We start from the raw sequence: 17,237 nt of genomic DNA on the forward strand, positions 1-17,237 counted from the left end.
AGCCCAGGTGGAACCACGTATGAACCCTCCCTCTAAGTATCTTGATAATGGTCTGAAGGGCCACAATCCGTAATTATTTTCCAGGTGCCATCAAAGATGCCAAAGAGACAAACAGAGGTCTCAGCTTCAGACTGGAAGGGCTGGAATTCAGGAAAAAGTGGCATAGACTGGGAGGTAGCACAAGGCACCTGGATGCTGAATTTGAAGCCCTTGAGGATCCACCTTGTTCTAACACAATTTAGGAAAATCTGGGTTTTCCAAATTCTAGCAGATCAAATTAAAGCATCTCCAATCGGAAGATTCAAAGACCTTTAGTTATGTTCATCAGAATTGTGAGCTGAGTGTGAAACAATGAGATAAAACACAGATACTAGGTTTTTCCAACTTTCCTTTCTGGTTTTGTAGACTCTGGGGTGCCTTTTTTTTTTAACTTGCCTGTGTTGTCAATCTAGAAAACTCAAAAGTGAAGGCAAGAGGTGAATTTCTGATTCTAGCAGCTGAGATTGTCAGAGAAGGGGTAAGTTTCACAAAACCTTCGGTAAAAGCAGTGCAGTTCATTGCGACATTACATGACTAGTGAGTGAAAGAGACAAAAGCAGCACCTGCGCTCAGAGATGCTGCTCACGCCCGGCCAGCGACGCGGGACCGGCGTTCCCCGGGGGCTGCCCTGCTTTGGCCGAGACTTTCACCCAGGTGTCGCAGAAGAGCTGAGGACTCGCCAGTAAAACGTGCCCTTAGGGGATCACAGACATTAAAATTTGGGTTGATAACTCCACCGTCAGTATATGGATTAGGCTTGTGTAAGGACAGCGCCCATGCTCGATCTGCCCTGCCAGCTAGCAGGTTACCTGCCCAGCAAGAGACATGGGGCTTCTCGGTGGTGCTGCCCTGGGGCTCTGTGCACCCCGATTTCAGAGATGATATGGTTTAGTGGGCATGGTTAATGGTTGGACTCGATGATCTTGAAGGTCTTTTCCGACCTAAATGATTCTATGATTCTATGTACAAGCTGCCTCCTGCCACAGTCTCTCGCTGTGCTGGAAGGTCCCTCTTCAGCATCATTCTCTGTGTGTTATTTGGCTGTAAGTGTTTATCAGATTTTTCAGACAGGTGATGCTGAAACCAAAACCTCCAGCCTGGTCCCCGAAGGGAACTCGATTCTGGGATTAACCTACAGACTCAGAAATGAGTTATGAACCCCAGCCCACAGATGAGTTCTGCTCTTTGTAAGGCTTAGGCATAAGCCTAGAGACAGGACTAGCTGTCAGCTCTCCCCTGTGTCACAGGCTGTCAGCTCGAGAGGACATCAGCACGGATTTGTTTTTATTGTTACTTGTCCCTTCTCTAGCTGCGCAGATTGCCTAAGAGAATGGCACTCTGTGGAGTTTGACCCATGAGCCCTGATAGTGAAAATAATACACTTCTCACCAGAGCCACAGGAGACCGAAGGAGTAACTTCGGGCAATTAGTTTAACTTTGACTATAAATATTCCTTCTCATTCCTTGTGACATCGTTAACAGCTCCGCTGGCAAATCCCGATTCTCTGGCAATATTTAAGCTGCCTGTCAGTTGGCAGAGGCTTGGTGGTGCCCGGCGCAGGGAACAGAATGAGACCCAGCTGAGCACAGTAAGTTCCCTTTCAGCTTCTACTGCGAGTCGGGGAGCTCCGGTTGGTGTGTGGGTTCGGGGCTGCTGCTGGGCTGCGTTTCAGCCCCGGCGAGCGGTGGTGTCTTTAGGAGGTGGATGGACCTGGGAATGCTTTAAAAAATCCCGTTGAGGAGGCATTTAGAGTGATACAGTCCCGACGGGTTACTCGAGACCCACGTGGGCTGCGTCTCTGCCGGCACCATTGATAAAGGGCTGGCTTCAGCGGCTTCATTTCAATGCCACGGATGTTCCTTCCTCACAATCTCTGGCGGGGAAAGCGCTGCCGCCTGTGCCAGGAACCGAGGGACACCGGGCTGTGAGCTGAATTCACAAAACGGGCAAAATTTCCACTGGGCCGTGGCAGGGTTAGGATCTGAAATCAGAGCAACCGAGTCTACTGCATCTTTCCTAACGCCCAGCCTCACCCCACGGCTCTGGGAGCCACAAGAGGAGCTTTAACTGGGCACCTGTATTCACTTCTGGGAATTTCCCCTGGAGTATATCCCACGTTTCCTTTTTTTACTGATGGGCACGACAAATGCCTGCAAGAGCTCTGCCCCAGATCCGCACACATTTCAGAGGGAAAGACACAACACTCTCCTGCATGTGTGGCTGAATCCCATCTGAGACTGAGCATACGTAGCTTATAGCGCTGGCTGTGCTGCCGGTGCTAACCACCTGCTGCAGGCCCTGAGATGGGAATTGTCTCGGGATGGAAAGAAACAGCAATATCAGAGCTGCCAAAGAGAAAGTAGGAGGTGTTAGAGTGGGGTTAGCGACTTCCCAAGGCTGGCATACCAAACCCTATTTTTCTTTTCCTAGTTAGAGGTTAAGCATGCCAGTAAAAACTCAGCAGCAGCCAAGATACATTGCCTCTTAAAGAGGTAAGATAGCGCTGATCTTCTGATCATCAGCACCCTGCATCCTTGCAAGGCAGAAGCTCCCAAGGAATTCAGTGGGATCCAGGGGCTTTATAAGGCACAGAAAAGGCTCTTCCAAGGTGCTGCAAGTCCCCGGTCCCAGCCCGGCGCTGCCACTGCTGCCGCTCCACCAGAACATGGCTCTGTACCATCCCTGCCTCTTGCGCTGGAGGCTGCCGATGTCTCAGGAGACAACCCCTCCGCTGTGGAAAGCGGGCGATGGGATGGTATCTGCCACCAGAAAACTCCTTATTTATTGCCCGACCTTTTCGTAAACACACGAGCCCGGCAGCCCCGCTCCAGGCAGAGCCCGCGCCGCAGGACCGGGTGTAGCGGGGACGCAGGGCAGGGCTCGCCCTCCCGAACGCTTCCCAGCAGGAGACACGGCTGCAGCTCCATCACCGCGGCGGTTGCGGCTCCGTTCCCTCTCTGCTTTGCTCACACACCTGGGCAGGAGGTGCCCAGCGGTGCCGCCGGTGCCAGGAGAGCAGCCAGTTGCACTTGGGGCCAGTCTTCGGGCCACAGGTGAGTTAAGGGCAGGCTCCAGCTGCGGTTCGACACCTCAACGAAGGGGCGAAGCCGACAGAGGTTGTGAAACATGCGACCAAGGGACAGGGCGGCTGTTTCGGTCTGTGCTTTGCTGCACACCGGGCGTTCAGAGGAAGAACTTGTTCGACCGCTTGTTGTCCGACCGTCCACGCCGGGAGCCCCGGGCTGGTGCAAGCCACCCTTCGCCCCACCTTCTTCAGCTTTTTGGCAAGGGGGAGCTTATAAGTGTCACCTTACAAGTGCAAGAGAGGCCAAAGGACCTGGCCAGCCGCGTAGGCGGGAGGAGGACGAGGACCAGCAGACGCTCGGCCCAGCTGTCCCGGTGACGCCGGGACTGGACCCGGAGCTGAGCCGGCTGCGAGGTGGTGCCGAGGCCGGGGAGTGCCGGCGCTGCCCCTCTTCGGAGGAACCGTCTCCTCGGCTCAGCAGGGTAAGAGAAATAATCCCAAAATCTGCTCCGTGGCTCCAGCGCAGCAGTGAGGTGCCGGGTCCGGCGATCCCTGGTGACCGACAGCGGCCACCGCCGAGCCAGGGACTCCCTGGGGTGTGCTTGGCCGCACCAGGGCTGCCGCTCGCCTCCTGTCCTGCTCTCAAAGCCGAGGTGAGGGCAGGAGGAGGTAATGAGGAGGGACTGCATTAATTCAAATACCTGACCAACCTCCTCGCATGGACTTTATCCTGCCCCTCTGCCGAAGGGCAGCAGCCTGGCACCGTGGGGCACTCGGGAGAGCTCCCGAGAGCCCTTGCAGGTGTCCCACGTCTCCTCATCAGGCGCTTCTGGAGAAGAAAATGAGTTTTTATTCCTGTGGGAAACACACGAGTATCTCACCCGCAGGAAACACCTCTGCGGGCTGGTGTGCAGGAGGGAGCCCCAGCTCCGGCACTGGCTCTTCTGCCGCTTGGTGCCGGTCCCACACCACCGCACTGTCTGCCGGCGGTGCTTGCTGCTCACCCCCGCTGCCCTGGCCCGCTCCAGCGAGGCAGAGGGTTCCTCCATCCCTGTGCTCAGCATCACGCTGCCAGCCTCTGTTCCCGATAAGGGAGTTCTCGGAGAGGGCAGTGCCTGCGCGCTGGGAAGTCAGCCTTACTCAGGAGGAGACCCAAGCACTCTCTGCACCCAAGTTTGAGCTCTCGCTGGAGCAAAGGAGGAAAATGCCATCGCCGCTGGAGCAGTTCATGTGTCTTCCCATCCCAGCGGCTCATCACAGGCACATTTCTGGCAGCGGCTTCTCATTGAGGCCAGTCCTGCAGTGCTGCTGCACTGGGACCTGCAGGCTGTCATCACCGGCTGCGCCACGTCCCGGTCCTTTCCTCTGGCTATTTCAGCTACTTACACCTTCTCTAATGCACCCATTTCTCCACCAGTTAGAGAATTATCCACTGCATGAGAAATCCAACCAACTCACAGTGGGCCTGCCTGCTGGCAGCATCTTCACGTCTCAGAAAGGGAGTCATGGATGAAGGCAAATGCCAGAGACAAGAGCCTTCTCCACAGCTCCGGCACGAGTAGCACCGCAGCCAGAACCACAGAGCCAGTAACCCCTGAATTATTCAAGAAACAGTCAACACCTTCATGGTGCTGCCACATCCTCTCCTAACCATGCAACCCATTTTTTAACAGATATATGCATCAAGACAAAGAAGCACTCAGCCTGCATAAGAAACCATGGAGACCACCAGCAGCACTCCATCCTCTGTGACCCCCCCGTGGGATGTGTTTCCCCAGAAGACGCTGGACTCTATAGACATTGCTGTTCTTGTGCTGTACTTCATATTTGTCCTCGTGGTTGGGCTGTGGGTAAGCAGATACTGTTAAAAACTTTCGTGTGTGCCCTGTTATACTGAAAAATATGGCTGGGTTGGCCTCAAATTATTTTACTTTGGCTCGAATCAAGCTGCACTTCCCTGGATTCAACTGAACAAGCTGAAGGACAGAGTTTACAGGTCCTTTTCCTCACTTCAGCCTGGGGAAGTGTCCTCACGGCTCCAGAGGAGAGCTGTTCAGCTCTAGTGTTTGCCAAGGTTTTGAGAACCCTTGTAAGGAAGAGGTCATCTAAGTACAAAGTATTGCTAAGAATAATGTTTTGTTCATCCAGGAAGGAATTGTGGTCCTGTAAATCACCTGTGCTTGTCTGCACTGGCCTCGATAGCAGATTCCGTAAATTGAAAATACTGTTTATATAAAATTAAGGCAGAAGTACATCCTTTTGGCATGACTTTTGTAATAGCAAAAGCACACTCTGGCTGTCATAAGGCAGAGATGAATAGTTGCTCCCTTCAAATGTGGTGCATAACACACATTGCATGAAACTATCTGAAATCTCTGAGGAACAGGAGTCAATGAGCAATACGTGCAATGCCGAGCATTTCTCTTGGCTGCACCTAATAACTAGGGACGTCTGCAGTTCTTGTCCAAAATTGCTTGCCTTCCTCATGGATCTGGAGTGATTTAGTTTGCTTATCACAGAAAACATTTAATCAGAATGCTGAGATGATAGAAAACTTTGCATGTGGCTTACAGCATTGGCTGGTTGCCTCCCTCATCTGCTGCTCTCTCATCCCCCAGGATTTCCCAGCAACAACTGCAGGTCCTTCAAGAAACCCTTTACTCTCATCTGATGACAGTACAGGGTTTCCCACTGGGGAAATTGCTTGGTGATGCTCTGAGCAGCAACTGAAATGATTGTTGAAACCTGTGTTCTGCTTTTCTGCTTTCCCAGTCCATGTGGAAGACGCAGCGCAGCACTGTAAAAGGCTACTTTCTAGCTGGAGGACAGATGGTTTGGTGGCCTGTAAGTATCTTTATCGTTACACTGCTTGTGCCCCTAGGCTACAGCAAGACTGAAAAGCACTTCTGTCCAAGCAGACCTTATTTCTTCAAGCAGAAAGAAAACCCAAAACCAAAAGCCTTCCATGTTTTGCGAAGACCCAGTTATAATAGTGGGGTTTTCTTCCACATTTGAGACTGGAGAAGTGGTGTGGCTGCAGGGCACCTGCCAGAGCCCTGCACCCCACGAGAGCCAGCCTGCCGGCTTGCAAAGCCTAACTGGTTTTGCATGCTTTGATCTGGAGATTTCCAGAATTAACTGGGTGGTCCCATCATGGACGCAGCTTTATGTTGAGCCAGTCTGCTAGGTGGGGTATTTTTCATTTGGGCTGGTCTGGTGAGTCAGTATGTACTAATATAAGAACCTGATGATCTGACATTTCTATTTGTTACCTCCACCTTCTGCCCTGCTCCCCCGCAAAAGACTAGACACTGGTTTGGAAGCAGGATGGTCCTAAACATGCCTACAAATGAGCAACAGGCAGCGAATGATGAAAGAAGCTGGAGAGAGGTGCCAGAGTCACTGAACATGTAGGCAAAAGAAGAAGGTGGCAAAGGGTGACAAGGATTTCACATCCTCTGTAGTCATGAGTGGGGAAACAGCATCACTGTGTTCTCACCAGGCTGAGAACAACGCCTTGTTCCAGGGCCAGATCCCATTTCCTATCTTTCTCCAGGTGGGCGCATCCCTGTTTGCCAGCAATGTTGGAAGTGGTCACTTCATCGGCCTGGCTGGGTCAGGAGCCGCCTCGGGAATTGCCGCGACAGCCTACGAGTGGAATGTGAGTGTGGCTCGGTGGCTCTGTAGCCATCTCCGTGGTGTACAGGGCAACTCCAACACCAACGAGTCACCACACAAGGGTGTAGGTCTGGCAGCTCCAAAGGCTCGGGCTCCCGCTGCATGAGCTAGAAATCACCACCAGCTGCTGGGGGTTTGAGGGATCTGAGGGATAACCCAGCCCTCGTATCCCCATCGATCCACCTGGTCACAGCCTTGATCAGCATCGCTGACCTTCCTTTCCATTTGCTTTGCAGGGGATGTTTTGTGTTTTGGTGCTGGCCTGGCTATTCCTTCCGATTTACATAGCAGCAGGAGTAAGTAGATGGGATGTTGTGTCCATCAGTGATTTGCTGGTATTTAAACCACCTGTTTGGCTCCTGAGCTTAACCATCTTTTGATGCACCTGTGCTGCTTCTGGAAGGCAGGGCATGAGCCACGGTGCGCCCGGCTGCTCCGGGGGCCTGAGCTAAAGCGGAGGAGAGCTGCTGCCTGGGAACTGCACTGAGGGTTCGGGTGTGGGGGCCGGAGAGCTCCACTACCCCTGGCAATGGAGTAGAGTTGCTCCATCTCCTGAGGAGATGGACAGAGGCTCTCACATCACAGTTTATAGTGAGCCTTCTGTCAGACATTACAGCAAAGTCGGTGCTTGCTAAGCTGTCGTGCTGGCCTAAGTAGACAACCGAGAACCAAATACCAGCACGGTGCAACTAGCAGGGCCCTTCAGGTCTTCTACCAATGCAAACCGACCACACCGGCTCCGTGGGTGAGCCCTCAGCAATTCATGGGTGCAATCGTGTACCACCCTCTCTGACCGTATGCCTCTCGTGTAGGTTACTACCATGCCAGAATACCTGCAGAAACGTTTTGGAGGCAAAAGAATTCAGATGTTCCTGGCGATTCTCTACTTGTTCATCTATATCTTCACCAAAATATCAGTAAGTAGAAAAAAATGGAAACAGACTGAATTCAATTCACTTTGGAAGCATGTTGATCAGCAAGGCTGAGAAATGCAACTACTGGCCCTTCCCTATATTAGCAGAAAAGGGTGTATCATCAAAATACCTAAGGAAGATAGACTATAGTTGTTTTGAGAACCTATACAAAAAGAATAACTTTTTTTTTTTCCCCCATTAAGCATCTGAATGCTTGCTACAGTAGGAGGGAAAGCTAGGTGTCAATGTCCTGAGCAACAGTTTATTGAAAAGTTGAGCTGTGAGTGTGGATGCATTTGTTGTTAGATTTTGTACGTCTGGCAGCTTACCCAGTTTCTTCCCTTTGCATATTTATTGCCTGCGCAGACACCAAATGCTGTTATGTGCAGGATGAATAAGAATGGAGGAGTTGGTATGTGTTTAGGTGAAAAGAGTTTAGTGATTTATTGCACCTGTTTGATGTAGTGCCTTGAATAAATAACTGAATCAACCCTTGCGCAACACCTCACTAGCTGTTTATTAACCGTGCAGCAGTGCATTAATCTGTGAAATCAGACGAGTCCCTGCTGGTGTTTTTCCTGTATGTACAGGGCCAAAGTGGGACGCACTGTCTGACACACGCCTGCCTGTGTCCCCTCTGAAACGGACGCTAGTCACAGGGTTCGGGTGGCACCAAGGAGCTAGGCTCAGGTTCTCCTCTAGAAAAAAAGGAGCTGTTTGATGGAAATCTCTGAAATCTCTGATAATGAGTCCTGTATCCAGGATGCTTTTATATCTGTCTGTCATTCTGTGGTCTGCAGTTTGCCTATCCTAATGCTCTCCTAAAACGCAGCATTTTCACGTAGCTGCAGAGCTCGTTGTTCAGGGCTGGGTCCCAGCCCCGAGGACACTCTTCCTTATTATCTTGCTGTCACCGTGTCAGCAGGGAGGAATTCGCATTACAGCAAACCGGTGCTGGGGCTGGTGGCAGGCTGAGGCACCCGGGGAAGGTTTGCACCGCCGGTGCTCCGGTCCCCTGGCCAGCGCAGCTCTCCCCACCCAGCTCACTGGTGCTCCGGGGAAGAGATAAGCTCACCCCACCCAAATGCCTTTTTCTCAGAGAGCTGTGCGTGCTCCCCTGCTCTCGGGACAGCTCCATCACCCCCATGACCAGTCATAATAAACTGTCTAAATACCAAATTGAGCCTGGTCCTAATGCACAGTAGGCAGGAGCTGGGGCTGCAGAGGGATGTGCCACACGGAGAAGACGCTGCGGGGAGCTGGGGAGTCATGAGCTTTACAAAACAGACTGGTCCCACTAAAGGAGACAGCCTGGTCAGCTAAATGTTCACGCTCCCTGGCACTACCAACTTTGAGGGGCTCGGTAATATCGTCATTGCAACTGTGATAACTATCCTCTTTCTCTAGGTCGACATGTATGCTGGGGCCCTCTTCATTCAGCAAGCCTTACACTGGGACCTCTATATCGCTGTGGCAGGCCTGCTGGCAATCACAGCCGTTTACACTGTCGCGGGTACGTGGCTGAGTTTCAGATCATACCACAGATCCTGCTGAGTGAGCTGAGCATGTTCACGTGATGCACCGTGCATCCTCATGCTTGTGACAGGAGTCCTGCGTTTCCCATACAATCTGGTTTTGCCATGAGTGTGGACAAAGGGGGGGGAAAAAGCAATTGACAATGCCTGTTAAGAAAAAATTACTGGGTAAGAGTAAATGAATACACCTTATAAAGGCCACACCAGGTACAGATGCATGTCAGTTCTGCTTTAAGGAGAAGCTATGCTTGAGGCATTTGCACAATACATTTTTCCTCTGGGCTTTTTGGAGGTATGAGTGATTTACATAACAATGAACCGTGTAATGCAGAAAGCATTGTCAATCTTGGATGCCCTTTCAGGGCTTATGAGTGGCCAAATGGAAAAAAGCCATGCACGGAGTAAGCAGCAAATCCGAAGCAAATAAAGGTTGCTCCTTTCCCAGTGCTCACCCCTAGTGATATTGCTCATAAACCCCCCCCTTTTTTTTTCTTCTTCTCTTATTCTTCCTTATTCAGCTTGGGCTTTGTTTTGGAGCTTTTCCATGTATTTCCCGTAGAAGTACTTATACTGGACTTTGGCTTTTTAGTGACAAAATGGTGACTCATTATGATTCAAAACATGAGAAATTTCAGCCAAAGTGTAATGCACAGCAATTGGCCAAACTGCCCCCCAACACGGTCAAAACACGCCAGCCTGCCACGCAAGGGGCTCAGCTTACGCTGCTTGTCAAAAACTTGTGCAAAGTGTGAGATGCTATGACAGAACAAACCCAGTTTCCCACAGTTTGCTGCTTCTCTGTGATTGTAGGTGGCCTGGCAGCTGTGATATACACAGACGCTCTGCAAACTCTAATCATGCTGATCGGGGCTGTGACTCTCATGGTCTTCAGTAAGTACTTCCCTGGGGTTTTATTACTAAAACTATGATAGAAGCTTTACCAAGTACTACAAACAAGCTGGATCATCACAACTGATTACTCAACTGATGTTCTGGGAACTGCTTTCTATATATTCTTCTGTTGGAATATATGCTCCTACAAATAATCTTACAGTAGTTCTTTATGTGGTAAAAATGCATGAGTACTCCCTGAAAAATCTCTGAAGAAATACATTCTGAAGCACTATTATAGGTGAACAAGCACCTTCTCTAGCCAGCAGTTGTAGTGTTATGCTATCCCCCAGCCCAATGTTAGAGTCAATAGCTTCTGATTTTTAAAGAACACTTCTGAAGGATCACCTGCAGCAAACTACAGAGACTGAAAATCAGAGCACCGACCCAGGAAGATGTGATAACTGCTTCTCATGACCTATTCTAGGCTTTGTTGAAGTTGGTGGTCTTGAAGGTTTGCAGACAAAATACTTCAATGCCATTCCCAGCACCCGCAAAGAAAACAGTAGCTGTGGCTTGCCAAGAGAAGATGCTTTTCACATTTTCCGAGACCCTGTTAACTCTGACCTTCCCTGGCCAGGAGTTTTGGTGGGAATGACCATTCCGTCCCTGTGGTACTGGTGTACAGATCAGGTGGGTTACTGCTTACTTCTTTGTCTGGTTTCAAGAACATGCTATTGCTTGTTTGAATTTGATTACAAACCTAGGGTTTACAAAGTAGCCTGGACTGGTTTACTATTTCTGATGGGAATTCAGTAAAATCTGATGGTTTCAATCGTAAAGATGCAAAACTTAAGATGCACAACTAAATTTTGGGAATAATTTCAATGTAAAAAGGGGTAAGAATGTGTTTGTGAGTTAATCCCAGTCTATAAAGATGTTTTATGTCTGTGGTTTGTTGTTTGTTTTTTAACTTAAGCCTTTCACTTCTTCTGAACCACCTGTGAATTCACTCTTTCCACTTTCCAGGGGTCTGATTACCCTCTTAGGTACATCAGAGCCAGCAAGACTGAAGCCCTAAGCAACCTCCTGATGTTCCTGTAGTACTTTTATTTAAGTCACTTTGCTTGTTTCAGACTCTGTCCTGCTTTGACAGGAAGGCTACTAACCTGGCCCGGCTTAGCCATTGGGTCAGGGAAGTCCCAAACAAAAGAATAAGAAAAGAAAATTCTAAGCCTGAGTATGATTAGTTAAGGAACAGATTATGCAGCATGGTATACTGCAGAAGAAAGGCTCGGATTTGATGACACAGGCAGTGCCTTTCAGGTCTACATTTCTGTAAGGTACTCGGGATCTGAAACAAGAATTATAAAGCTACAGCCAAGCTCTGTGTTCACCCTTCTAAGATTTCAATAGTTTAGAGGAGGATAAAGTGTACGCATGAATGCAATCGGTATCATGTCATCTACAGCTAGCTGCTCTCTGCTGACAGCAGACCAAACACATTTCTTAATTTCTAGGTCATCGTTCAGAGGTCCCTTGCTGCTAAAAACCTCTCTCACGCCAAAGGAGGCTCCTTGATGACCTCTTACTTGAAAATTTTGCCCCTCTTTATGATGGTGATGCCAGGCATGATCAGTCGGATTCTCTTCCCGGGTAAGTGCTGAAGGAGAGATCTGTTCCCTCTATTTATCACTACTGGTTGTGCCTGCTCTATGGAGCTGGAACAGCCTTTACCAAGTAAGTTAAAAGGTTGTAATACATCAAATGCCCAACATATGATGAAATTTTCTTCCAGTTATAAGCTGGAGAATGCACATCCTCCTACAGCAGACTCCAGACACCTGTTGCACAACACGCTGCTCCGTGTGCTAGAGCAGTTGGCTGTCATCCTTTCTCATAGCAGTTGTGCTGATCTATTCTGAGCTTGCTACCTGCAGCTGCTCTGCATTTTGATCATACACTTAGGCCCCCTCCTGCACCCAGCGTGTTACGTCTCCTGCAATTTAAGTTTGAGGCACTGGGAGAAATCCTAACACACCACCTTGAATGCTGTAAACTGCTTGCTGGGTAGAAATGTGTGGATGTGCTTGTCTGTGAGGAGCTGTGCCAGAAGTGGGTGGATAGCCTTAGTCCTCAAGTGAGCAACATTCCTAGAGAAGAATTAGACATGCAAGGCAGGTCAGCTACCTATACTGATTCTGTCTTTTGCATGGAAGGAAAAAAAGGGAAAACAGAGAAGCCCAATGCTGCCCTTTCTCGCTGTGTTGAGATAGTCCTCTGTCATTTGCTCAAAGCTTTCCAAGCTTTCCAGTATTTCACTTAGAAAGCAGTTTACAACATTCAGTAGACTAACCCGGTTAGATATATTGGTTTATTGTGGCTACGGAATACTGCTTCTCACTCCCCCCTGCTTATTTTAGATCTGGTGGCTTGTGCAGATGCAGAAATTTGCCGAAAAATCTGTGGCAACCCATCTGGCTGTTCGGATATTGCTTATCCTAAGCTGGTCATAGAACTTCTGCCTGTAGGTAAGGAGCTTGGTAATGGTGCTGGCACTGATGGGTATGGTACGCACCAGCCAAAAGGCATCCGTGAGAGAAGTTCGGAGAGGAAAATACTCTGGAACTATAATTTCAGTGGGGTTTATGTTGGGCTTGGTGAGACAGTGGCAAAGGACAGGATGCAACAGGAGAGATAGGTGATGATCCAGTATCCAGAGGTCTAATTCAGTCAAATTTGGATAAGAGATAAAGTGCAGATATTTAACAATGAGAATCAATTGTTAGCACCTCCCTATCACTGCCATTTTAAAACTGGGGATAAAAACATTTTTAAAAGTCTGTTCTAGTTCAAAGAAGAATTCGAGGACATCCTACAGTGGGGTTATTGGGGATTCCTCAGGGCAGCTGTACTTCTTCTGTTTCTAGGACTCAGGGGCCTGATGATGTCAGTGATGATAGCAGCTCTCATGTCCTCCCTGACTTCCATCTTTAATAGTGCCAGCACCATTTTCACGATGGACCTCTGGAAACACTTCCGTCCTCGTTGCTCTGAGTGGGAACTCATGATTGTTGGCAGGTATGGAGAATTAGGACATGCGTATTATATCAGAGCCTGAGCATTAGAGAGACATCTCGGCACACCTCGCAGCCTGCTGCCCCTGTACAGATGTAGTATCTTCATATTGCACAGGTTTGGTAGAGGACTAGAGTGGAGGCCTTATGGTTACAAGAGATCTCAGTCAGAGTATTGCAAGCTGAGCAATTGGAAAAGAATGGCCTGAGCTAACAGTAATGGCATCTTTTTCTTGCACAGGGTCTTTGTGTTGCTGCTCACTGTGGTCTCCATCCTGTGGATCCCACTGGTACAGGCTGGCCAGGGAGGACAGCTCTTTATTTACATCCAGTCGATCAGCTCCTACCTGCAGCCCCCCGTGGCAATGGTGTTTATACTGGGTTGCTTCTGGAAAAGAGCAAATGAAAAGGTAACAACTCTGCTGTGCTCAGCATGGTCACTTCTGTGGCCTCGCTGTCCTCACGAGGGTCCTGCGGTTCAAACCACCACCCCAGGCTGCAGTTCTGCTGCCTCCTGTAGTGTTTGGGAGAATGAATGCACCCAGACCTCTGCACAACCCAAGCAACCATCACCAATACAGGAGGGAGCAATGCCTGCTGTTTTTCAAAGACTCCACTGGCATTTCAGAAGGAGATGACTGCATCGCTCCGTTGCAGGGCGTCCTTCACAAATCTTGAAGCCTGTTAGGGTCTTACTAGCCATCAGCTTGTTTATTACATGGCCTCGTATTATCTGCATCAGGGGGGCTACAGAAGGCATAGTGAGCCCAGAGAGCGAAGAAGCCAGGCCAAATGGCATCAGGAGTCTTAAACCTCCAGTTTCTCCACAAAGACTGGTGCTGGGCTTCGGTTATGCGGAAAGCAGTTGTCAGCCCCCTGGGGTTAAGGCAACTATTAGGATAAAAATATCACTCTTCGAAGTGTTCTAGCATGAGATGTTATCCTTCCCCTCCATACCAAAACTAATGACCCACTTGACCCCCCAGAGGAGAGGTACCAGGCTACTGTAATAGCACTGGCAGACCTAGATAGCAAGAGCAGAAAAGGAAGGAAAAGAAGCCCACCAAAAAACCAGCAAGAAGAAAGCCTGGCCAGCTTGTAGCCTGAGAATGGGGGTACAGCCCTGGATCCCAGGTGGATGCATGCTTCTCGCTCCAATAAAGAATACCCTTCCTTTCCTAGGGCGCGTTCTGGGGCCTGGTGATTGGGCTGCTGCTGGGTGTCATTCGGCTGGTGCTGGACTTCATCTACCCAGAGCCCCAGTGCGGCGAGACCGACCTCCGACCAGGCGTGGTGAAGTACATGCACTATCTCTACTTCTCCATGGTCCTGGCCGTGATCTCCACGCTCACCGTGCTGGTCGTGAGCATGCTCACAGAACCCCCCTCGGAAGAAATGGTGCGTCACCCCTTCAGATTTCTTTTGTTATTTGTAAATGGTTTCCAGGATGCCCCACGCTACGTCCATGGGAATAATGTGGGGATAAAGAATCTGGAAATGGAAGTTTCCATTCATTCTTTATTTATGATCACACCTGCAATAACCTGTAACTGCAATCCCTCCTCTGCTCCAGCACCCTGCTGCCATTTAAGTTTTTGGTCCCATAAATCCAGAGTCCCACCCTGGAAACTGGTCAACAGTAGATGCTACAAAGAGCTGTTCTTAAGTTCAAACATGTGTGTTTAATCCATGACAAATTAGCTTTTTCCCTCTATTTTCCAAGAAATTCCAGCTTCTGGGTCATCTTTATCAACTCTCTTACTAATTTAGTGAGGAACCATTTTTACTCGCAGAAAAAGAGAAATCAAGGGCAGAGAGCACACTTCCTCTGGAACAGGTTTGTGCCAGTTTGACTATTTTCAATAGATATATTGAGGCTACAGAAACACATTAATAGCAGAAAGGAGGGCCAGAGGGACCTTCAGAAATCATACAGCCAACGCATCCTCTTGCTTCAAGACAGGACTAACCTGACAGATTTCTGAAAGACCTGGTGAACTTATTCTTAGAAATCCCCAGAGAGGAAGAATGCCCAGGGAGGGGTGTGAACAATTCGAGAGCTCACCTGCCCTCCCAGGAGCCGTTTCTCCTCATCTCCAACCTGAATCTTTCTAACTTCATGTTGTGCTCATCCCTTCCTGTCCGCCCTATCGTTGATATTGAGAACATTCCTCTTTAATGAGTCTTTTACATATTTGAAGAAAATTATCATGTCTCCCACCTGTCTTCTCTTCTCTCAACAACCCCAGTTCTTTGAATCATTCCTCCCTGGCCACAATTTCCATTCTTTTTGCTCCCTTCACTGACCCGCTCTCAGTCTGCATCCAGTGACGGTCCCGTGCAGAAATGCCGCCTCCTCAGTGAGTGAAGAATGCCATCCTTCAGAGAGTGTAGCTGTAGAAACAGCTATCGTGTTCCAGACAAAACTAAACCCAACATGCTGATGGTAGCCATCGCTTCTGTAGTTACCAGCTGAGCACTTGGCTGTTCACCTGCTCCAACAGAGCAGGAGAACAGATTTCGGCCCCTCTAAGTGTTCTCTCTGCAGGCTACTCTACTGCTGAGGTAGTCCTTTAAACAACCATGAAAGCAGTTTTCTTTAACACCACTCTTCATGCCATCAGATAAGTCGGCTTACCTGGTTCACACGTGGGGATCTACCAGTCAAGAAAGACCTAGCAGTCAGCCCTTCCCCTGATGCTGCAAAAGGAGTGTGTGAAGCTGAGCGTCCAGCTCTCCAGATTGATATAAGCATTGCTTCTGAAAATAGTTCAAATGATAATAAATGTAAGTGCTCCAACATCGTATTCAGTAATACCTACACTTAACAACCCTAGGCATTATGTAAAGGCTTTGAAGACAAGAAACGTTAAAACTACTTCCTCTGGATTTCTGTAACTTCAGGGCATGCTAAAAGCTTTTTACCTGGCAGTGTTACCTAAGCAGAAGTTTAGTTTCTTTTCCATCTCTTGATGGCATTACATATGCTTGAAATCAAGAAGGAGCTGGATGGGATACAGAAAGCCATGCCCATTATCCTGCACTAGCGACTGGTGCTGCTTGCACCTGCTGCAAGGAGAAGTGGTTGAAAAAGGGGAGGGTGGAGGAAAACCACAATTATTTTCATGAAATTCCATTTCTGTTTTTCAGTGATGTTTTCTGATCGACTCTAGCAGCAGGGAGAACCCAGAGCCCTGGGCGGAGTTCTTGACAGATCAGTGAAGGAGGATTTACATTTTTTAAAACTTGTACTTGTCGGTATTAGGTACAAACATGCATAGCAACTCATTCTGCATTTTCCAGCGATGATTATCATCACTTGTTTTTGCCAGGCTTGGGACACTGTTTATGTAACTTTGCAGCTTTTGCTGTGTATTCCTTTGATCTATAAAAAGCTGTTGAAAAGATCAGTAAGTTAATGAGTTACGGTGCAGATCTCCCAACTGCCGGGAGGTCTCACGTTTGTTGTGCACGAGCGCTGTCTTCCCGGCATTTAGTCGTGTACGCCCTAACCCACACCAGAGCTGGGAAAATTCCATTTACACATGTGTGGCGTGGAGTAAACCTAAATAGACTAGAGCATGCCACTTGCAAGAGGAAGCTGATGGGCACCAAGCAGCTACAGCTGAGCTTTTAGGTTTGGTCTACTGTTACCATTTCTTAAACTGTTGAGCACAGCAGAACTAGAGCTCAGAGCTCCAGGGAAGGATGCAATTGGTACTGCAGCCCCAAAAGATGCTAATTGCAGGGCTTCCTACACCTCAGGATAGCTAGTGTATAGAATGCTGGTGCGTTTTTGCATCAAAACCCATTGTACAGGACCACACTGATACATTCCTGGGATTTGTTTGGTTGGCGAGACTTATACCTCACTATTCACTGTCTTTTTAGGTACAACTAACACCAAAGGGAAGTCGAAGCTGATGACCACCTTTCTGTGGCTCTGTGGGATGGAGCGCAAACAGGAAAACGCCGAGAACGCGGCACCAACTAAACCCGAGCCGCTTCCCATGGCTTCCCTGGAGGAGAAACCGCTGGTGAAACACGTCCTGAACATCAACTTGCTATTATGTGTATGTGCTGGGCTCTTTCTCTGGGCCTACTTCGCATAGCAGTTGGCTATTCAATTCCAGATGA

General features: G+C 48.9%; 1 protein-coding gene across 1 annotated transcript; it reads left to right on the top strand.

Moving 5' to 3' along the window:
• Positions 1–1,335: 1,335 nt before the first annotated feature.
• On the top strand, positions 1,336–17,212 carry SLC5A11 (solute carrier family 5 (sodium/inositol cotransporter), member 11). The gene is made up of 16 exons (XM_010570486.1): positions 1,336–1,628; positions 4,739–4,915; positions 5,838–5,909; positions 6,622–6,726; positions 6,980–7,039; positions 7,556–7,660; positions 9,065–9,170; positions 10,003–10,083; positions 10,511–10,716; positions 11,544–11,679; positions 12,447–12,554; positions 12,954–13,104; positions 13,342–13,510; positions 14,283–14,498; positions 15,725–15,887; positions 16,992–17,212. Exons 2-16 carry the CDS (start codon positions 4,784–4,786, stop codon positions 17,210–17,212), a joined length of 2,031 nt encoding a protein of 676 aa, XP_010568788.1. The 5' UTR covers positions 1,336–1,628; positions 4,739–4,783.
• Positions 17,213–17,237: the final 25 nt, after the last annotated feature.

This window comes from Haliaeetus leucocephalus, unplaced genomic scaffold, assembly GCF_000737465.1.
Source record: "Haliaeetus leucocephalus isolate CR32 unplaced genomic scaffold, Haliaeetus_leucocephalus-4.0 Scaffold295, whole genome shotgun sequence".
NCBI lineage: Eukaryota > Metazoa > Chordata > Aves > Accipitriformes > Accipitridae > Haliaeetus > Haliaeetus leucocephalus.

Bases quoted from the DNA above. Each gene is read 5' to 3' on its own strand.
- SLC5A11 (XM_010570486.1), top strand. From the start codon at position 4,784: ATGGAGACCACCAGCAGCACTCCATCCTCTGTGACCCCCCCGTGGGAT. The intron at 12,555-12,953 runs GTAAGGAGCTTG...TTCTGTTTCTAG, and splicing joins CATAGAACTTCTGCCTGTAG to GACTCAGGGGCCTGATGATG. The intron at 15,888-16,991 runs GTAAGTGCTCCA...CTGTCTTTTTAG, and splicing joins TAGTTCAAATGATAATAAAT to GTACAACTAACACCAAAGGG.